General features: G+C 38.3%; 1 protein-coding gene across 4 annotated transcripts in view; it reads right to left on the minus strand.

Moving 5' to 3' along the window:
* Positions 1-23,146, minus strand: part of Hmgs (hydroxymethylglutaryl-CoA synthase) — a 245,140-nt gene that overhangs the window by 49,130 nt on the left and 172,864 nt on the right. For all 4 annotated transcript variants that reach the window (XM_067141585.1, XM_067141595.1, XM_067141613.2 and 1 more), the window contains exons 6-7: positions 9,888-10,053; positions 9,630-9,800 (exon numbers count right to left, since the gene is read on the minus strand). In XM_067141585.1, coding sequence (XP_066997686.1) covers positions 9,630-9,800; positions 9,888-10,053 — 337 coding nt within the window. The remainder of the gene's footprint in view (positions 1-9,629; positions 9,801-9,887; positions 10,054-23,146) is intronic.

The raw sequence follows: 23,146 nt of genomic DNA on the forward strand, positions 1-23,146 counted from the left end.
AAACTGAAATGTACCGGTACCTCAAATTGTACACTTAAAATCCCCTTTTGAGAATAAAATATACTTTCTTGAGCATGGTAATGAAAGTTGAGCCCAATGGATGCCTCTGGGTAAGATAACATACCAACACCCTCCATTTAATTATGTCTGTCCACCACTAAAATGATTGAATTTCCTTGCTTCCATAACATCTGCTTTGAAGTCTTTCCATCTCATTCCAAGTTGTTCTCTATGCAAACACTGTTTCAATTAAAGTTATCTTCTGAATCCCCTCCTATGATATTTTCATCATGTTTTTCACATATTTTAAATTGGCTCTCTTTATCTTACTTTGAAATTTACTTATTTCTACTCCTTTCTGCATCTCCTTATCCCTTTCAGACCTGAAAGAAAACTGGCGGTGTGAATTTTTGTTTGTACGTCAAAAACTGACTAAAATGCTCTTAAATACATATATTTTAGTTTATTCTACAAAATAAATTTAACATCTGAAAAAAAGCACCCGCACAATTGTGCGTGTCAGAACTTAATTCTACTTACAAAAAAAAAAAATTACCTCAATGCATGTGAATATACATATGTACATGATCAAATGTTCTATTTTACAGTGGGGAATAATTTAAAACAATTAAATCTTCGTTCAAACACAAGTAAACGTTACATTTTCTACATTGAGGAAGAGTTTTGCTTTTACTGCCCTTTTGGCAGCAGCAACTTGTCGTCAGACCTGAAAGAAATCTGGAGGTGTCAAAACGTCAAAAACTTACTAAAATGCTCTCAAATACATATTTTTACAGTTTATTTTAAGAAATAAGAACTATCGGCTGAAAAACAGAACCCACACAATTGTGCGTGTCAGGACTTCATTCACTACTTGCAAAAAATTAAAAAAAATAAAACTCAGTACATGTGAATATGCACATGTACATGATCAAGTGTTCTATTTTACAGTGTGGAACGATTTTAAACAATTAAAATCTTTTACATTACATTTCTCATGTACAGTCCTTTTTGTGACAGCACCCAGCACTCCTGCATGCATTGCCTATAAGGAAACCTAGCCCGCACATATGTGCGTATCAACATTCAAAACCTCATGGTATTACGTACGATGTTGTAAGTTCACAATTTACGTTTGCTACGTAATTTACACACTTCATTGATTATATCCTGATATTCAGTAAAGCTTCTAGATTAATATGAATGCAATAAATAAATAAATACTTACTTTAGGCATTACTGCTTCCTGTCATCTTGCTAATGAACTGTATTTTTAAACTCTTCTTCCTGCCCCCTGGTGGTCAAGTACTAGGTCAAGTACTAAATAAAAACAGCTGAAGTACATGCTACGTGTCCCACACAAGCACTGCAGTCCGGTCTAGCACCAAGAAAACGTCAAATAAGCTCAGACATAAATAAAATACAAACCCGCACAATTGTGCGTACACGGTCTGAAAGGGTTATTACAAATTCCATCTTAACAGGTCTTAACCTGTATGTTCTTCAGGACTGCTTGAATCTTGTTCTTATTTTCCTCACTCAAGGCTGAGAATCCAATAGTATGTCAATACTATCATCATCATCATCATCTTGAACCAGCTCCAGTTCCCCGGTGTGGTGAATGAACGCTCTCCATTTACCTTCTGTCAATGAGAAGTCTTCTTCAGTAACCTGCTGCAAATCCAGACATCACCCACCTACATTATTTCTAATCTGATCAATCCACCTATTCCTTGGCCGACCTCTTGATCTTTTGTCTTTGAGTTCCTTCACAAACCACACTCTAGCTCTTCTTTGTGGGATCCATTCTTCTGAGATGACTAAACCACTTCAGCTTGATTTCACTAAGGGGTTGTTTCACTTGGACAAGGTGGCATACTTGTTTTTTCTTATTTTGTCCCTCCTTGTTTTCTGAATCATAGTTCTTAAGGACTTAATTTCCACTACTTGTAGTCTGCTGACATTTCTGTTGGTTTGGATACAGTTTTCTAGAATGTATGTGGTAACTGGTCCAAAAAATGCTTCTGTAGAGTATTAATTTTTATCTTAATGGAACTTGCTTTTCCTAAATAATTTTTAATTCAGGATGGGATACTCGTATAAGTTTAGCCATTAGAATTTTTGCTGTAGATGATAAAACAGTGCTCCATTCTGTACTCTACTAGTGATTTCTGAAGTGCAATCTGTTGTTACTACGCTGCCAAGATAGAGGAATGTTAGTACAGATGTTCTGTCAACTAACAGGCAACACTATTGTTTTGGACTTGCTTCTCTTGAGACTAAATTGCTTGAATATAGCATTCCAGTCATTCAGTTTATGTTGCACTTCAGCCTCATCATCACCCCATATCACATCATCATCTGAAAAGGTAAGAGCATTAAACTCAGAGTTGTTGTTCAGTCTCTTAATTCTCTTCATTATCTCATACATTACAGTGAAGAATAAAAGTCACGATGGTGTGCTACCTCGTTGTACACTCTGCCTAGTCTCAAACCACTCTGAATATCCATCGCCTATTTGGACACAACTCTGGCGATGTTCATAGAGCATTTAGACTTTATTAATTAAAGCACATCCTATAGATTAGGACTAGCTCAACTATGGCCCTTGGGCCACATCCAGCCTGCTGAGGATTTTTAAGTGGCCCTCATAAGTATTCAGTGTTTAGAACAAAACAGAGAAAAAAAATTACACTTCTATTTATCCTTTAGTTCAATATCTGGTAATACTGTTCACAAAGACAGCATATAGGAGCTGCAACAATTTTCTTGGTTTTAGGTTTAAAAAATTAACAATCGCAATAATAATTATTGTTATGTAACTCTGCTCTGAGGAATGTGTGATGGTGGGCAAAAGCAGTACGGAAACTATTGTTACAACACAACACCCTCACTCTGCCTAAGCACAGATTCTCAGAAATAGCACTCAGGTCATTCTCCTCTCAGTAATGTTATGTCACTTTCCCCAATATGCTCCAGTTTTCACCCTACTTTCTCAGTTCTTTGTCAATCAGTTGTGTTTGAAACCCTTCATGTTTGTTCCTAAAGTGTAAAATGATTTGGAAACAGCACAAAGTTGATAGCAAGTGTTTTTTTTTAAATAAAAAATGCTATTTGTTCGGAGCGTCGACCTATAGGTATCTTTTGCCCCTACTTGCACCACATGATATGAAGCTGCGTGTAATTGGAATTGCGGAAGTGTAGAGTATTGAATGTGAGGGAAGGTACTTTAAGGATGACACAAACACCCAATCTCCAGGCCAGGGATATTAATCATTTAAAATTGAAAACCCCTGGCCTGGCCGGGAATCGAACCCAGGGCCGCCGGGTGACAGGCGGAGGCGTTGCCTCCTACACTGTGGGGCTGGACTGATAGCTAGTGTAAGAGGTTTAATGAATCTTAGTTGGGAAATTATTTTGTGAAAGAACACGGAAGTAAAGTATTAGTGTTATATGCAGCGAAGTCATAGCAGTTATGAAAGAATACAATATTAAACAACATTATCAGATGAAACATTCTCATAATTCTGATAAACTTATTGACCATGAATGTATTACTAAAGAATTATCTGCTAAAATCACAAAACAACAGCAAATTTTAGTAGGAGGAGGAGTGAAACAAAAAAAGTCACAAAAGTAAGTTATGAGATTTCAAAACTGATTGTGGAGCACAGGGAAGCTTTTGTGGAGGAAAAATGTGTTAAGAAATGTCTAGTAGTAGTTGTGGAAACATTGTGTCCTGATAAAACTGACACCGTTTAATTCAATATCTCTTTTGATACACACTGTTGGTAGATGCGTGGAAGAATTAGTGGCAAGTGTTCAGCAGCAGCTTATTAAAAAAAAAAATGGGCAAGGAGTTTAAATATGTTTCCACTGCATGTGATAACAGCATTAATATAAGTGATACTGTTCAACTTTTTATATTTGTTAGAGGTGTGAATACCGATTTCTGTATGACTGAAGAGCTTATAGGAGTGAGAAGCATGCATGGTACCACAAAAGGACTGACTTATTTGAGGAGTTATTAAAATGTGTTGACAGTGTCAGACTTGAGTGTTTTTTGTACTTCCTACAATGATAAGCTGCCTAAATCTGACAAAGCATACAACAACACTTGAATATTGAATGTATGTGTAACCATGAAGAATTTTCTGGAGTTAATCCTTCTCGTATGTAGTACTATAGAGGTGATTTCTAACAATTTGGGCGGACCTTTAATGCCCAAGATGGCAAAATTACAGTCCAGATTCTTGGAAATGCCCACACTTCTGAAAAACTCAACTAAGAATTTTGATATGTTTCCTCTTGCTTCGATGAAAAGTCCTACAACCCTTATACAGATGATGTACGATTCTTTGAAGTAGCTGATGGTTGGTTCATAGGTGGCTCGCTTCTCTGCGTCTGCCTCTGCTGGCTGACTTGAGTCGGCCTCACATCTAATGGTGGAGTGCAGATGCAAAGTCTTTTTCTCGGTCAACTGCAATTATATCTATTCTCCGCTTGCTTACCCCATCAGCAACACATGGCACCACTTCATTTACCTCGTAACTTTTCTAAGAGAAAGCTACTGCAATTCTAGACCTTATTCTGTGGTGTCCAACATTCCTAAACAAGTCCCTCCGTGAACATGAACCAAGAACCTGAGCTAGGGTTTCAGGCTCACTGCAGTGTCTGCAGTGGACTCCACCCTGACTACGTCCAGAGAGGGTCCGTACAAGAACCACGTTATATTGCATTTTCAGTGCATCTTTCCGCTATTCTGGAGAGTCCAGTTAGGGTGTCAATCCATCAGTTAGCTGGTGTGTATTCCTGATAAAGGATGGCTCCTTTACCGTGAGTTCTTAATGCACACCATTTGCTATACTCTTTTCCCCTTAGCATTTCTGTTAACTTCCTTGCGCCAAGTTCTTTGAGTTGGGTATTATCTGCATTTCTTAGGTCAAGTCTCTGGACGCACAGTTTCCTCTCTTCTACCAGATTGTGCAATGATGTTACGTACTCATTACCAGCCTTCTCTAGTAATTGACAGATGTTAAAATGTTGAAGTGGTGCCTCCTATTTTGCCTTCCACAGCCCAAGCCCTATCGTATTCCTTTCAGAGTACAGAGAGCTGTCTGGTATGTCTGTAGGTAACTGCAGAATTTCTTGTCTACATGAATTAAGAAGGACTGCGGAATTTCAGATTTGAGGTCATTTATAACTTTCTTGCGGTGTAATTACAGATGGTGCACCACGTATGTCGGGAATTCATTCGGGAATGGCAGAACTAGTAAAGAAAACGTAGCATCTTTGGCTGGCACAGTGCACAAACACCAAGAATTACTTTACGCAAAGGTGTTAAATCTCTCGTTGGAGTTACGCAGACTCTTACAAAATTAATCAATGTCATTCAAAGTAGTGCCTTGACACAATGAAATTTAAAAACGTTCTTGGATGAATTTAAAAGTGAAAATGATGACGTAATTTATCATGCGGAAATAAGATAGATGAGCCGCGCATACACATTAGCACGATATTTTGCACCCAGACAGGAAATATGGCAATTTCTATGAAAAAAAAAGGAAAGCCGTAGCTGTGTGATTCATTAAGTGACCCTGATCGGCTATCCTGCCTAGCATTTCTTGTCGATATGACAAAATATTTTGAACACCTTGAATACAGAGTTACAGCAGAAAAATAAGCTAATCAATGTTGCCTACAGTGCAGTAAAATAATTTAATAATAATAATCATGTTATTGGCTTTACGTCTCACTAACTACTCTTTTGCGATTTTCAGAGATGCCGAGGTGTCAGAATTGTGTCCCGCAGGAGTTCCTTTACGTGCCAGTAAATCTACTGACACAAGGCTGACCAATTTGAGCACCTTCAAATACCACCAAACTGAGCCAGGATCGAACCTGCCTAGTTGGAGTCAGAAGGTCAGCGCCTCAACCGTCTGAGCCACTCAGCCCGGCATAAAGAAAAAATTTTAAAAATATAAAAAAATCAATTGAAATTGAAATTTCTGTCAGAAACTGGATACATTTTCCAACGTTAATGACTTACAGAACCAATACCCTGACATACCTTTCAAGAATGATTCTTTCACAGAAGTAATTCAGGGCATTGAAAACCAATTTGTGTACAGTTTTGCTGATTTCGTACAAATGGATTTGGAAATTTCTTTGCCATTTACCTTTGAAGCTGACAAAGCACCAGATGAACTAGTTAGAAATACTCAACTTGCAGTACAATGACAAAATGAAGGGGGTCTTTGATCCTAATGGTCTTCTGAAGTTTTATTTATAAGTTGTTGCCAGAAGAAAAGTATCCAGCTCAGAAGAAAGAAGCCTGGCATACGATCGCCATGGTTTCTTCAAATTATATATGTGAGCGAATATTCTACAAGTTAAAGATCCAAAAATCAAGATTGAAATTGACTCTGAGTGACGTTCATCTACAAGATGTGTTACTACTCACCATCACTGAACATAATACTTTGTTAATTCAAGAAAACCAGTTCCAAACTTCTCACTACATATTTCCTGTATGCATGGTTTTACTTATATTTAGAAAATTGGATTAGTTAAATAATATCACTAATCACTAAAGACTAAGGGAAACAACATACAAAGTTTTATGTTTACTAATAACAAGATTATTATTATTATTATTATTATTATTATTATTATTCTCCGGTATGAGCAAATGCAAAATAAATAGCATCAGAAAGGGACAATGGTATAGGACAGAAGAAATAACCATTGCAGCTGATCAAAAAATTGAATGCTTGGGAAAAAAAAATGAAACATTTAGGCTTTGAGCAATCAATAAAGATCGAAAATAAACTTCAGAAAGAAAAACTCATACAGAAATTTCAGTACAGACTCTGCCTCATCTTATAAACTAAGCTTAATGCTTCCTATCTATTAAAGGCAGTCAATACATATGCTGTAACTGCACTGACACATAACCCTAAATTCTAAACAGGTCTCAAACAGATCTAGAAAACATCACACCATCTGCCTCAGCATTTGCAGCACCATGTGTGAATTGGGTCACCTGTTGGCGCACAGCATTAGCAATGTCCTCTCGTGTTGCAAACCGCCTACCACGTAGTGGTTCCTTAATCTTTCGAATGAGATCAAAGTCACAGGGCGAAATGTCGGGAGAGTATGGTGGGTGCTCCATTTCTTCCCATCCCCAACGTTGCAGTAGCTGCCCTACACACTTTGTTTTATGTGGTTTTGCATTGTCGTGCAGGAATATTGCACTGTCGACACGATCCGGAAGTTTCTCCTGAACGCCACGTCGTACCTGTCGTACCCGTCGCACCAGGAAGTCCCTGTAGTACTGTGTGGTCACTGTTCTGCCATGTGGAACAAAGTGGCAAACAATGACACCCCTGACGTCATACGCGACTATCACCATCGATTTGACTGGGGAAGGATTCATTATTATTTTATTTATTGCTAGTTGTTTTACATCGCACTGACACAGACAGGTCTTACGGCGACGATGGGACAGGAAAGGGCTAGGAGTGGGAAGGAAGGAGCCATGGCCTTAATTAAGGTACAGCCCCAGCATTTGCCTGGTGTGAAAATGGGAAACCACGGAAAACCATTTTCAGAGCTGCCGACAGTGGGGTTCGAACCTACTATCCCCCGAATACTGGATACTGGCCGCACTTAAGCAACTGCAGCTATCGAGCTCGGTGGGGGAGGATTCTAAAGGACCTTCTGCCTCCTTGGTGATCCAGCGTGTTGCCACTCCGCGGACTGACGTTTCAGTTCTGATTCGTATGCCCTGGCCCAAAATTCATCAATGGCGATTATTCGTAACAAGAATTGATCACCGCTCTGTTGCCAGCGTGCAAGGTGGTCGGAGCATATTGCACAGCGCACTCACCTTTGAACTTCCGTCAGTTCATGTGGTACCCACCGTGATGCGATTTTTTTGCGCAGTTGCAGCTCATTATGCAATATCCTGTGTTTCTCGATGCCACTTGCCCTCTCTAACTCCAGTAGCGTCCATCGTCTGTCTTCATTCAAGAGCTGCTCGATGATGGCACATGCCACGTCGGTTCGCACAGTGACAGGTCGCCCCGAATGTTGCTCATCACTGGTTGACACACGTCCTTGCTGAAACTTTCCTACCTACTGTGCTACTGTACGGTATGGCAGGGCATGATTCCCAAGGGCTTCCACCAATTCACTGTGACATTCCATCGTATTTCTCTCTCAGAGAATGGCTATTTTGATGTAAGCACGCTGCTCAACACAAGTTACTTCCATCTCGCACAACACTCACCAAGTGACTGATTTCACAGCCCTCGTTGTGCTACTACCAGCTATCACAGAGCCATCTGTTGTTTTGCATACACACTATGCTTGCAGAACTTCCACACGACACATATACGTTTGTGATCTGTTCACATATCTACAAGATAAAAAAAAAAAGTTGCCATGACTTTTGCCGCAATCCTCATATTTTAAAAAACAGTACATATTTTGGCTTTTATTGAGCCTTATTCAGCTGCAAAAAATTTTAAATGCTATGTAACATTCATTTTATAGGTGCTGTATTGTTATGTTTTAGATCGTTTCTAAAATTGTTTTGTCACAGACGGTGGCTCACTAAGAGAAAATTCTGTATAATGAGCTTATTTTTTTGCAACTCATGCTGTATTACCATATTACTTGGTAAAACGGTAAAAGTCTGTTTCTTTTCATACCCAAATGGTCCTAAGATTTCTACATCACCTTCTCTCATGCCTCCTATAATTAATATTCGTCTGTTTTGCAAATAATCTTCCAGGTTTCCAAGGTATTCCTCCAAGTTCATATCTGTGTGTTCTGTTTGTTGAGCCTGAGGTATGTCTGTTATGCCACTTTCAAGTCTCAAAGGGCAGTGAATATCCTGCTGCTTTTGAAGCTGCACCGAAGATGAAGAAAAGAAGTCTTTTGTTGCCGTTCCCCAGAAGAACAGGTGCTATAGGGTTTATTTTGCCCATACAGCGACTCAACAGCTCGAAGCCACTGGTTTTTGAAGTGGGTCAGGTAGGCACTCATGGTGAACATATTGGTTATGCAGTCTATTCCAGAAGGAAGAAGCTTACTGAGGAAAAGGGCACAGTATGTTCAACATAAATCTCTGAAAGGAGAACTTGTCCACTTGTAGCCACAGTATATCTGTCATATTTCAACTGTCAGAAACGCAATTATGGTCAAATTTTAAGGTTATATGTCAAAGTTATATTATCTCAAACTTACATCAAATTCTCAATCATTTCCTGACAGTTAAATTGATACCTATGTTGTAATTTCAAAGAAAATAAAACAAATTTACTATAAAATGCACTGCACCTTTAGCAATAAATTAATTTAAATGGATAGCAAGCAACTACTAGATGTTCTATTCTGAAATCCTTGTCCGACATCAGTAAGGTGGGTTTTCAATAATTAGTTTTTTTAAACCTATATCCTCCTTTCTTTAAAAGAATAAAACCATAAAAGTGAAATTTTCCTACAGTAGGTTTCTCCAGACAGTATCACAAATATAAACTTCCATAGTACTGACTGAATAAATAAGAAAATCGTTTGAATGATGATGAATAACACCAATAAGGGAGAAATACGAGAGATACCTGATAAGTAAGGACACCAGTCCTCCGTAAAGAGATGGAGTATACATATTTCCCACTTGGTTGGCCAGAAGTAAAGATGGCTTTGTCTTATCTTCAAAAAAGTCTTTGCTAAGATCCATGAATGCTTTCTCAATGTCGCGGTCAAAATATGTATCTTCAAGCTTCATATCACTGCAACATAAATTATTTCCTGCACTCAAATATTTTTAACAAATTAACTGATAAAAAGAAGAGGGAATATCAATTACTTTCACATACCTAAATTTTTCAAGGCCAGGATATTTTTCAGGTATATCTTTCTTGTTGGTGTTAACAAAATCATTGAGCATCAAACGAGCTAATGACTTCTGGACCAGTTTGCAAAATGGAGAGTGAAACAGCACAGCATCAAGATTACTCAGCTCCACATGCTGATTCTCATTACCTGCAATAGAACGGAATTCTTTACTTATAAATTACAAATAAATTAAGGGAAAAATCTGAATCCTACGATGCAAAGAAAATACAATTCACATTATCTTATTTATAAGCTGGAAGTAAGAGATGGAATGAAACAAGAATGATTGTTGGTGCAATAGGTGGGAACAATATCAGGAAGGCAATTTTAATTAGAAATGAACTCAATAGTGTGCAGGAACTGGGTTCACGGATGGCATCATGCGAAGAAGGATATGCTACCAAGATGAATAGTGGACTTAGCCACTCAGGGTAATAGAAGCAAAAATGAACCAGGGTGGTAAATGAACTCGTATCCTCATCCCGAGGTGGTGCAGATCTTCCTTTTCTTTCTTTTTTTTTCTTTTCTTCTTTCAAACTTCTAATAACACCATACACTACACATTTCATTCTGCAACAACAAATAAGGTACACGTTTTTCTTGAGAGATAACGTTGAGAAGTCCCCTCTTCCACACAGCAAATAAATACAACAAAAGCAGCCCTACTTCACTGACCCTTCGCAAGATTTTTTAAAGAAGATGTGTGTTAAGCTATCAGCTTTAAAAAAATTCAGCACACATATTGCCAGACTCTTTTATATATGTCAATTTTTTTAAAAATATATCAACATATATACTGTTTTTAGAATTTGTATTGGATTTTAATAATTATTTAGACAAGGGCAACACAAATTGTTTAAAAACCTTTTATAAGGGACAGAACATTGTTAATAGCCTAAGAAAATATGTTAGTAATCTTAAAACAATTATATGTAGATGAAGACGCCTAAATCAAGGTGAAACATGTTCCGCAATTAGATGTTTTAAAACGTATATGTAATCAAGTAAGCTAATATGTTGTGTTGAATAGGCGGATCCTCAAGGAATATTCTTCTGTTAATCGAAGTAATATATTGTTCAATACGGACGAAAAATCATGAAATTTGTAACATGTAATTAGGGATATCTTCCGAGCTGTCAGTGGAGAGGTAGCGTGGAGTGACATTAGTAAACGAATAAGTCTGAATGGTGTTTTTAAAAGTAGGAAAGATCACAATCTGGAGTAAAGATGGAATTCAAAAGGAAAAACTGGGGCAAATACTCGTTGTAGGAAGAGGAGTTAAGGACTGGAATAATTTACAGAGGGAGATGTTCAATAAATTTCCAAATTCTCTGAAATTATTTACAAAAAGACTATGTTAACAACTAGTAGGGAATCTGCCACCTGGGCATTTGCCCTAAATGCAGATCAATGGTGACTGACTGACTGATTGGATTGACTGATTGAAGAGAAGGGACTAGGATTGTGGAAAGCAAAGGGAGAGGTACCACTTCAACACTTGAATATCTGCCACTTACTACAGAAGGCAGGGAATGAGTACATAACATCAGTGCACAATCTAGAAGAAGAGAGTTTGGCAGCTTGATCTACGAAAAGCAGATGGGAACTCACAACTTAAAGATCTTACAGCAGGGAAATTAAGAGGAATGTTAAGGAAGCAAGAGTACAGCAAATAGTGTGAACTCAGGACACATGGTAAAGGAGTCGCCCACTATCAGTACACCAGCCAACTGGTATACTGACATCCTATACGGACTCTTTGGATCTGAATGGAAAGTACTCTGAAAATGCAACATAAATAGTTCCTGTGTGATCCCTCCCCAGACATAGCCAGGACAGAGTCAACCACAGACACCCCAGTGATGCTCGAAAACCTTGCTCCGGTTCTCGGTTCATGTCTACCAGGTGGTTTTACTTATGAATGTCAGACCCCACACAACAAGCATCTAGAACTGCAGAAGCAATCTTCCAGAAAGGATATGAGGTATACGAAGAACAAGTGTATATTGCTGATGGTGGAAGCAACCGGAGAATACAAAAGATTGCTATCAAGAAAAGGATTCTGCGTATATATTGGATCCCACCTTTAGATATAAGGTCGATGCCAGTCGGCCAAGAGAAATCAACACAGAGATATGCGACACATACAAACCAACCATTAATTACTTCAAAACAGTATATAATATCTCTAGTATAATGGTTGCGGGCCTCTTCATCGGAGCACCATCAGCATCTGTACAATCTTCGGTAAAAATTTTCTGTGTAATAAATGGGAACTCCATAAAGACTTCAACTATTTTTGTTTACCTTTACATACATATTGTATTGGTATACTTTGTCTGGTTTAGGCATCCTATCACTGTAGGAAGTAGAAATAAATAAAATTCTTAACAGGTATTTCCAGTAGCAGCTCGTGGCTCTAATGGCGGGTGGGGCTAATGTGGATATTATTATTATTATTTTTACATATATATTATTATTATTAATAATATAGTTTTTGTTGCTTCTGCTGTTGTATATACATGCATATTAAACCTTGTCCTTACATTTTTATTGGCAGTATCAATACATTTAAGCATGCTTGATGCTAGTTCATCCTAATAATAAAATACTTTAAAAGTTACCTCATTTATAAAGGAACTACGCTCGTTGATTCTTCTGTGGTGCAAATTATTCACTATTTTAAATGCTACATACTAATCACTGTTGAAAAATAACTATCCAGAACTTATGCTCACCATTCCACAACTGCTAAAAGCGAACTGTACTCTAAAATTCGAAACGTGTCAAAAGCTTTACTCTGTGAATGATCACTACAAGTTACATGAGGTTAGAAGAATACAAGCAAGTTTGCAATAACATTGCCATAACACCCGCCGCTACAGCCTCGTCTACATTGGTTTTTTTTTAATGGCAGGTATGTCAATAATAGCCCCTGACATTTTAAAATGCATTGAAACTTTCTTTCCCTCAAAGCTTCACTGACCTTCAAAACAGTTACCAATACTCACTGAGTACCGACACAGAATTAGCCCCCATGTCAGGATAAACGTAGAAAACATGTGATACAATCATATTTTCATCTTCTCATTTCATTAATTCCTGCAGGACAGTGGTACTCAGAGCATCAAAAGCATGTGAAACAACTGGAAAATGTGCAAGCAAAGATTAAAAAAAATAATAATAATAATAATAATAATAATAATAATAATAATAATAATAATAATAATAATAATAATAATAATGTTATTTGTTTTACGTCCCACTAACTACTTTTTAAGGTCTTCGGAGACGCCGAGGTGCCGGAATTTAGTCCCGCAGGAGTTCTTTTACGTGCCAGTAAATCTACCGACACGGGGCTGTCGTATTTGAGCACCTTCAAATACCACCGGACTGAGCCAGGATCGAACCTGCCAAGTTGGGGTCAGAAGGCCAGCGCCTTAACCATCTGAGCCACTCAGCCCGGCTAAAAATAATAAAGGTGAGGCATACATTTGTGTGAAACCATTATGACATATTGCAACTCATGTTGTAGGTATGCCATGCACTTGATGGGGTTTAGTTGCATTAAAAATGGACAACATACTATTCATATCTAATGATTTCTGGGACTTGTGTGATTATAGCCTATAAAACACCCCCTCATTTGTCAAAGCTCATAATCGGTGTTGATATGAACAAACCACACAGAACACAATGCCGCACCCAGTACACTATGATTTCGGACAACACAGAACATATTGTGTGCCCCAAAGCATTTTACAGTATACGCAGCATATCGGAGAAGTGTGTGCAAACCGTGGTACAGAAGTAAACATGGACTTGCACTATCCAAATCCAAGCTGATCAGCGTGCAAATGGAAAACATGTCAAAATCAAATCAAATCAAAATCTCTTTATTTGCAAATGAGGTGTCTACCTCGGTGGCAAATGGTACACTAAAATACATTATTGTCAAGCACTAAATATTAAATTAACAAGAGAAGAAAATTTTTCCTATAATATATTATACAATTTACGCTAACAATGTTTTCTATTAAACACACAGCTCATCCTATACAATTAGCACTGAAACTAAACAATCTGTTCGTGATCACATAAACAGTGTGCCTAAAATGTCAAGCCACTACAGTCGAAGTAAAAGCCCTCATAGACAATACCTCCCAACAGGTTTAAACATTAATTCCCTCTATTTGCTGTCCTGTCATTGGATGAAGGAACGGCACAGACACATGGAGTCAGTGAGCAATAGGTATTATAGGGACGTGTTTAACAGCGACTTCAATTTGGCTTTTGCACCACCGAAGAGCGAGGTGCTTACTGTGATCAGGTGACGAATGGAATTAAGAACCTAAGTGAGGAAGCTGATAATGACAAAATATGGAAACTGCAAACAGAAAGAGAGGATCACTTGAAACATGTCAAAGCAGCACATTCTATTTCAAAATTTTCAGAGGTAACCAGAATCCTTGCATGGCTGTGATGTGTTTTGATTTACAGCAAGTTTTACCTATGCCAAAGATAACAACATATGTGCAGTATTATAAAGGAAACATTTGGACCTATACTTTCTGCATTCACGACGTGAAGTGTAGTATAGCAGTTGAGAGGAACAAGAGTATAACAAGGTGTGGTTCGACTGAAATTGCTAGCTGTCTGCCTAAAATGTCCAGCCACTACAGTCGAAGTAAAAGCCCTCATAGACAATACCTCCCAACTACATTAACCACTCAGGCCGGTTCGACGTACATATCACATACGCGGGGCTCTGCTCGTTCAGCCAGTTCGACATACCACAAACGCCCAGTGCAGGCGGAAGTTAGAATGCCTATTACTCATGTAACAATTATTTGTTTCGCTCTGTTTCTTTCACTCACATACAGTTCCCCGTCTGTATCAATCCTTGTTTGGAAGATTAATAACATATTTACGAGTGAAATAACATGATTCTTTTCATCTTCTTTTGTCTTTCACATTGGTCTGCAAATAAACTATGCACACACAAGCAACATTTTTTTTCTTTTCAGTAGTGGATAGCATGGAGCAAAAGTGTAGTGTCAAGCAATCAGTCATTCTGCATTGTCTTTAAGATGCTGATGGTCTTTCTTCCTTAGGGTTAGTTTATTTTTTATTTTTTATGGAATCTCTGAAAGAGCTGATTGGTGAGAGTCAAATGAAAGTCTGCAAGAGGTGTTTCTTTCCTCTTTGTGAGGTACCATTACCAAGTTAGCAGATAATTTTGTGTGATCTCTGTTTTCCTCCACTTTTCGACCAGCTTATGTCCAGATTACACGAAGGACGACAAGATTCTACAAATTTAAACTCCGGAATACATCCTCTTGATGAAGAGCGTGTGCTCAAGCAGATGCCAAAAAAGAGGATCCGTATTGGTACCACAGAACTTCAAAGCTGCATTGTGAGACTCCAACAAGGGAAAATGGCAGAAAGAAAATTAATGTCCAGCCTGGAAAAAGTATTACCAGTGAGAACTGCCACCCAGTAAGCCTGCCAAGAGAAGTAGTTTGACACCTCCATCAAGTGCTGCTAAACTCATTCATCTTCCCTGAAAACATTCTCCAGTAACCTTTACCTTGATTTATTGTACGTGGTTTATGCGATTATAATTATCAACCGTATGATTATTGTGTGTTCATTAAAAATTGAAAAATTGTTTCGTAGTTAATTTTCCTGATCTCTTTATCTAATACTAGCATCTCCAAAATTATCCCAGAGAGTGTATACAGACAGTTACCAGGTGTTTTAAACCCATGTCCAATGTTACCCCCTACCATGGGGTTACCCCCTAACACTGATAAAAAAAATTGTAAATTCAGTGCACTAATTTGTTGAAAATAATAACATTAGCAGTAAGTTAAGATCACGATGGCAATAATACAGCAATTTTTCTTCCTGTGGAGTGAGTAGTTTTACTACTGTAATGAAAAATATGTCCAAAGGATCATTTTCTGTTCTGTTTCTCTTTATTACAAGCATCTGTCTTTTCGTGCAAAAAATGAAATAGAGAGGGGCTGGAGTACCAATTGTCCATGAACAGAGAAGGCCCCTTTCTTCATGTATGGTTACAGCAGTGTAGTGACAACAGCACCAGACATCCCTAATAAAAACTTATCCAACTTGTATTCCCTGCATATTACATATAATAAAATCTAAAATAAAGCTTGTTTCTACATCACACGAGAAACATCTTTGCTTGAAATGTACTGTTTGAATCCCAGCCTTCCACTGAAAGCTACAAAGACATTAATCAATAGAATTTTTTCGGAAACGTTGCAGTTATTCCATGGTTTCCCATGTTCACACCAGACAAATGTTAGGGCTGTACCTTAACCCTAAATTAGTCTCACACAAAGATTTCCTCTGGACCTGTTTTACTTCGCACAACAGACTTCACTGTTTTCAACAGCTGAAGCTGTCAACACCAATACCTTCATCCTCATTCATTTGGAATTGCCCGATGTTGAATTCATCGTCGCAGCTTATCCAGTGTGACAGGGAAGGGACATTTCTGAGACCATTGTCTGAGCCTGGACGTTTTCTCCATGCTTGACTAGTAAGTGTGGTTCTACATTTTCTGTGTGTGTGGTTTTATTTTCTTTATCATGTGTTTACAATTGTGATTTACTGTCAAAGGCCATTGGTAAGCAACAATTTATATCTAGTAGGATCAATTTTTAAAAAACATACCAATCAGTCATTGCACTTTTTATGACTCTGTGATAACACTGAGTATTTCTGAATAGATGATGATGCTTGTTGTTTCAAGGGACCTAACATCTAGGTCATTGGCTCCTAATGGTAAGAAATGAGATGAAATGTAATGACAAATTAAAAGTCCAAAATCCTTCATTGACCAGAATTCAAAACGTGAGGGCGAAGAATGAATTGGATGGATATGAATTTAAAACAATCAGTGGATCTGACCCGCAGTGCCTCACATTCACAGAAACTGACATAAAACAATAGTATTACTGACCAAGGGACTGCTTCTAAAGCACAATACTGAATCGATGATACTTGCAGTCTAAAGGGGTCCAAAATCCAATAATGGTAGTTATTGCTAGTAAAGTAGAACCATGGTATTTATCATGGTGTGGTAATAATCAAAAGTAGCGTACTCGCGGTATTCCACACATTATGGTACTACTCACAGGTAATGAAATTCGCACATGCAATACAAACCTATGGTGTTTTCACACACTGTGGTGCCATTTACAGGCAACACAAACCTATGGTGTTCATCACATAAGTATACTAACCACAGGGACTCGTACTATCCCGTGGTGTTCCTCATGTAGTGGGCACTAATCACAGGCAAGCCAGAACCATGGTGTCACCCACCCATCCACCCATGGTGTAGTTCACGTAGTGGTACAAATCACAGGTACTGTAAAAGCCGACAGTGCACTCTAAGTGGGGGGCTGACCGCACGGTGCTCCTGCGTGCTACTAATCACAAACCTATTTGGTACCTAACAGGTTGGTACTACGTGCAAGTAAAAGCGACCCCTGGTGTTCCCTGCGTGGAGGTACTAATCACAAGTAGTTTCATGGTTCTAATACAATCATCCCTTTGTCGCTCCTTTTAGTCGCCTCTTATGACAGGCAGGAGATACCGTGGGTGTATTCTTCGTCTGCGTCCCCCAAGCACGGGATTGTGTGTTTGGTTCGCGAGAGGTATTTTATTAAGTAAAATTCTTTCAAGAATAAAATTACTGTGCCCACCTATTCAATACAATTATATTTTGTGATAAAATTCTTTCAAGAATAAAATTACTGTGTCCACCTATTCAATACGATTAAATCACACAGTAATTTTATTCTTGAAAGAATTTTACTCAGTGTATCTTCAATACAAAACAAAATGAGATAAGTTAGGTATTTTATTTCCGACAAGTCCGCCGGCAAGCCGGTTAGGACCTCCCTATTTGTCACTTGGGACGCGCCACGTGGGAGTATCACCTCTCCCCCTGCTACGCCAGCATAGTAGGTTCATGGTATTTCTGAATATTTCTTTGAATCCTAAGCATAATTGATCTGAGCATGTATTAGCATTATTCAAAGTCTTTTTCTCCTAAGTCACACCATAATGGTATTTTTGTTATATTTTTCGTAGCAAGGTGGATTCACGAGAGGAGGAGTGAATAAGAAACTTACTCGAAAAAACTGCAGATGAATCAGATATTTGAGGCTTTTTAGATGAGTATGAAGATGATGTTTTAGAACTGAGTGACCTCACTTCAGAGAGCAAACAATATGGTAGTGAGCTTGTCATCGTTCTGATTTTTGACGTAATCTGGGGTCGAAGTGGATTTATGCTCAGGAAGAGATGATTTCTATCACTATTTTTTCCCCCTCATAAGTATTGGAGCAATAAATGCCCATATAATTTTCCTGGCAAATGGAGAAGATGACACAAACTGGGAGGACTCTTCTGAAAAATTTGTCTCGTAAACTCTACACGGATTACTGGAAGATGCGACACTCGTTACCCTACATTCCCAGACAGCTGAAGACAAAAAATAAAGTAACTTGCTGGAATTGAAGATGAACCACAGCGCTCTGAAGACGCAAACCAAGGAAGTAGCTGGTGCGCTTTTTGTATATGCAAACAGAACAGATCTTCACGAGTGTTGTGAATGTCATGCCAAAGGTTCCTGTACGCAGAACTCTAGTGATGCACTGTGCAGATTGTGCAAACAATGGCAGATGTGCCAACTTTCAAAAGTCTAAAATCAGGAGGTTTTTTTTGCGGCATATCCCCACATGTTACGACGCATCACTAATGACGTAATATTAAAGAATATTTAACGCAGTATATTACTAACTTATGTAATTTCCCTTATTAAATTTATTTTCTTATTTATTTATATTGAAATATTGCATGGATTTTATAAATACTGAAATACTGCATGTATCAGAGCTTTAGAATATATGACTATTCATTGCACCTGAATTAGGTCTCTTCAAAAAGTTCTGAACTAGATTTTTGCTCAAAGCACTGGCCTTGTTAAACGGGTTTTAAGGTTGATTTTTTCCAGAATTCTTCTTCGGAAAGCTGAACTGAGCTTTTTCCTTGTAAATATGCTAAAAAATAGTTTCACATTTGGCACTGCTACATGGAAATAATAAATTTATAAAATAATTCCATTAGAGATTGTCATATTTAAGAACACCACGAGCTGATTGCATCTGTCTTGCCAGCAACCACTGAACATCAATTCTCTCCAGATACTTAAAGAACGTGAAAAGCCTGCAATTTTCAAAAAATACAGGAATACTAAACCTGTTCTCAAAATTGAGAAAAGTCTCTGTGATAAGGAGAAAGGGAGGAAGGACCAAAAGTAAGGAGTCTCCTGCTTAAATCGGAGGAGTTGGCACGTATGCAATGGGGACTATCAAGAAGACGAGAATTTCAATGAATGAAATTAAATACTTTCATACATGACATGAACTTACGTTCCATATAGAGGAAAGGGTGTAATTACAAACATGACTGAATCAGTGACTACATTGTGGACATTCTTATGTTTTTCTTAAGTGCAGAAATTGTATTTTCAATTCTGGACACGAATTTCGGCAAGTGTTCATAATTTTCAGTTAATTTAGAACAAACTTCCACAATGTTTTCTCAATATTTTCAATTATACAAATTGTCTTATAGTTTAATTTTGTTGCCATTTTGGTGCAGATGACCTCTTAGTTTTGTATTCTAAACTTACGTTTGCTTTCAACATTCTTATTTTGACTTTTGTGGTGCATTTCTTTGGTATAAAGTAAACCCCAGGGTTATAATGTTCTAACAATAGGTTCTCGTCCCTTACTTTTTCATTTGAATAAATCACATAAGAATATTGTACACTAGCAAATGTACCCGTGCTTCGCTACGGTATTCTGCATTGTATATGAATATTGAAGTAAATACTGTACATGCAATAAATAAGATTGTTTTAAAATAGCATGTCTCTTAGCGTTATCCGAGAAACAGCATGGAGAGGTCCCCATACGTTGTTTCCAATGTAAAGTGCTTGTTACGGATTTGTGATGATAATGACAGGCGCGCGGCTGTGAGCTTGCATCCGGGAGATAGTAGGTTCGAATCCCACTATCGGCAGCCCTGAAAATGGTTTTCCGTGGTTTCCCATTTTCACACCAGGCAAATGCTGGGACTGTACCTTAATTAAGGCCAGGGCCGCTTCCTTCCAACTCCTAGGCCTTTCCTATCCCATCGTCGCCATAAGACCTATCTGTGTCGGTGCGACGTAAAACCCCTAGAAAAAAAAAAAAATTATGACAGGCTCACTTGCCTACTGCCATTCACAATCGAGTTGGGAAGTTTACATTATAATTGCAGGCCCATTGCCTACTGTGCGGTCACAATCGATTTGGGGAGTTTCCGTTACAATGGCAGCCCCCTTTCCTACTTCCAGACATATTACAAATTGAGGAGTTTTTATTACAATGGCACGAAACTTCCCTACAACCAGTCAAAACTGGGTTGAGCAGTTATCATTATAATGACAGGCTCCTTTTCCAACTGCCAGCCAGCTTACTGCCAGTCACACCAAGTTGGTGAGTTTCCATCAAAATAGCAGGCCAGTATGCCTAATGCTAGTCACATTTTAAATGGGTACATCTGTTTATAACTGTGGGAAATCTTGCCTACAGCCAAACACAATCAGGTAAGGGGAGTTTCGAACAAAACTGCATGCTCCCTTGCCTTCTGCAAGTCAAATCGAGAAGTGAATTATTCATTACAACGGTAGGCCTGCCTTATTAATGCCAGTTACACAGGAATTGGAGAAGGACCCCATTCCTACTGCCAGTCAAAGTCGGTGTGGGGAGTACTGATTACAATAGCAGACACACCCTTTCCCAATCGCTACAAAATCGACATCATTGAATATATATAGTTCGACATACAAAAGTAAGTACTTGTTTACAATATTGCAGACCTTCATTTACAGATTAACTGCTGCTAAATGGTACATCATATCGAGAAAGGATTGTACCATAAGACGCCGGATTTAGCGGTCTAAATTGCTGGTCTTATGATATCTCATCTATTCATGTGTCAGATTGAGTTAGAAACGTGAAATAGGGTAAAATTTGTGTAAGATTATCTCACATTACATTGCTTTTCGGATAATTAAGTGACAGCCACATACATAGCATTTGGCTCATATATGGCTACTGGGTGGACTAATTTTCGTGTAGAGTTTGATGATTCTATCTTTCCTTTAAGTGATGGAAGGTATGAATTATGTATGTGAAAAGTCTAAATTTACTTAACATCGAGAAATAGAGAAAAATCAAATGTAAAAGGGATAGAAATACGACAAAGTGTCGTACAACCAAGGTTGTAGATTACTCCAAATTGAACGGGGATGGTGTCATCCGTTATGTGATAATACTTCCCGAAGGTCTGCACCCACATTAAAATTGCCTCCATATTTCGATATTCTTCAGGATAAAAAGGGAAAAATTTAAAGATCTTGGGAGTTTTCCATCTGTTACAGGCTAAAACGTATATTTTTGCCAAATTTCAATATCTTTCTTCGACTGGCAGATTATGCCGCAATCTGGGTTTTCGGTGAGGAGTGTAAAAATTAGGACTTTCAAGAAACTAAACCAAAAAAATGCAGATGGACATTATTACCCCTTAAACGTGTAGCTGTATGAAAATTTTGCCAAAGTAGTCAATGTACAAGCACACAGTCGTTACGATTTTATTTACATAGATAGATAAGAAACCTGCTCCACGTACAACACCTTTTGGGCTATATCCGCTGGACTTAACCTGAAAAACGGACCGTTTATGATATCTCCCTTATTAATACTCCTGTCGAAAAAATGCACATGAAAAAAGTTTTAGAGATGGAATTCCATCACGTTTGGTCGATTTCCAGTCAGGTTGGTCTTGTAGTGTATATATTGTGTAAGAGTAAAATCACCATTTCGGTTCCCTATAAACCGCCAGTCCATTCCGGGAACATGAAATGTTATTGACGATTAACACCTACCGTTGGACAGGTGGATGTTAATGTAAAGTTGGACTCAAATATCTTCAGTAGTTTTCAAGTTGTAAAAAATATGCTTTACATGCACCCGCTCTTGAGTTAAGTCTGGTGGGACATATACCGGAAAACGGTCCGTTAATGATATCTCCCTTATTAATCCTCGTATTGAAAAGATGCACATGAGGAAAAAGGCTTAGAAATTAATTTCCATTAAGGCAGGTAAATTTACATTAAGTTTGGTTGTGTATATTTTGTGGGAATGCAAAATCACGGTTTAGGTCAATTCAGGGATTCAGAAACAATATTTGTCCTAAAACCTACCAAAGGACAGGTGGATTCTAAATATCAAGTTTGGTGGAAATATATCCAGTAGTTACCAAGTTATAGACAAACAGACAAACAAACAAACAAACAAACAAACAAACAGACACCAAAACTGAATATATGCAGATGGTCATTATTACACCTGAAACGGATAAATGTACGGAAATTTCGCCAAAATTGTCAATGTACAGACACACTCTAGAAGTGCAGACCTTTATTTCGATAGTTACTGCTTTGAAACTGTACGACGTATCTACAAACAGACTTCACCATCAGATGCCCCTTTCAGTGCTCTACATGGTTGGTCCTATGACATCTTCTCGTATCTCCTATATTTATGGGTTAGATTGACTTACAGTCATTGAATGGGGTGAAATTTTGTACAGTTTTCACATACTACTTTATATTTTTGATACTCATGTGACAGCTAAAAAAACCAAACCCCATGGCTTCACAGCCCTTGAAGGACCTTGGCCTACCAAGCGACCGCTGCTCAGCCCATAGGCCTACAGATTACAAGGTGTCATGTGGTCAGCACGACGAATCCTCTCGGCCGTTATTCTTGGCTTCCTAAACTGGGGCCACTATCTCACCGTCAGATAGCTCCTCAATTCTAATCAGGTAGACTGAGAGGACCTCGAACCAGCCCTCAGGTCCAGGTAAAAATCCCTGACCTGGCCGGGAATCGAACCCGGGACCTCCGGATAAGAGGCAGGCACGCTACCCCTACACCATGGGGCCGGCCATGTGACAGCTAGAATCATAAAATTTGGCTATAACATGGCCAATGGTCATGTCAATGTGCGTGCCAAATGTCATGATTCTACCTTTCCTATAAGTGTGCCAAATGATAACATATACGTGTAAAAGTACGAAAT

Source organism: Anabrus simplex, chromosome 1 (genome assembly GCF_040414725.1).
Source record: "Anabrus simplex isolate iqAnaSimp1 chromosome 1, ASM4041472v1, whole genome shotgun sequence".
In the NCBI taxonomy this organism is placed as follows: domain Eukaryota; kingdom Metazoa; phylum Arthropoda; class Insecta; order Orthoptera; family Tettigoniidae; genus Anabrus; species Anabrus simplex.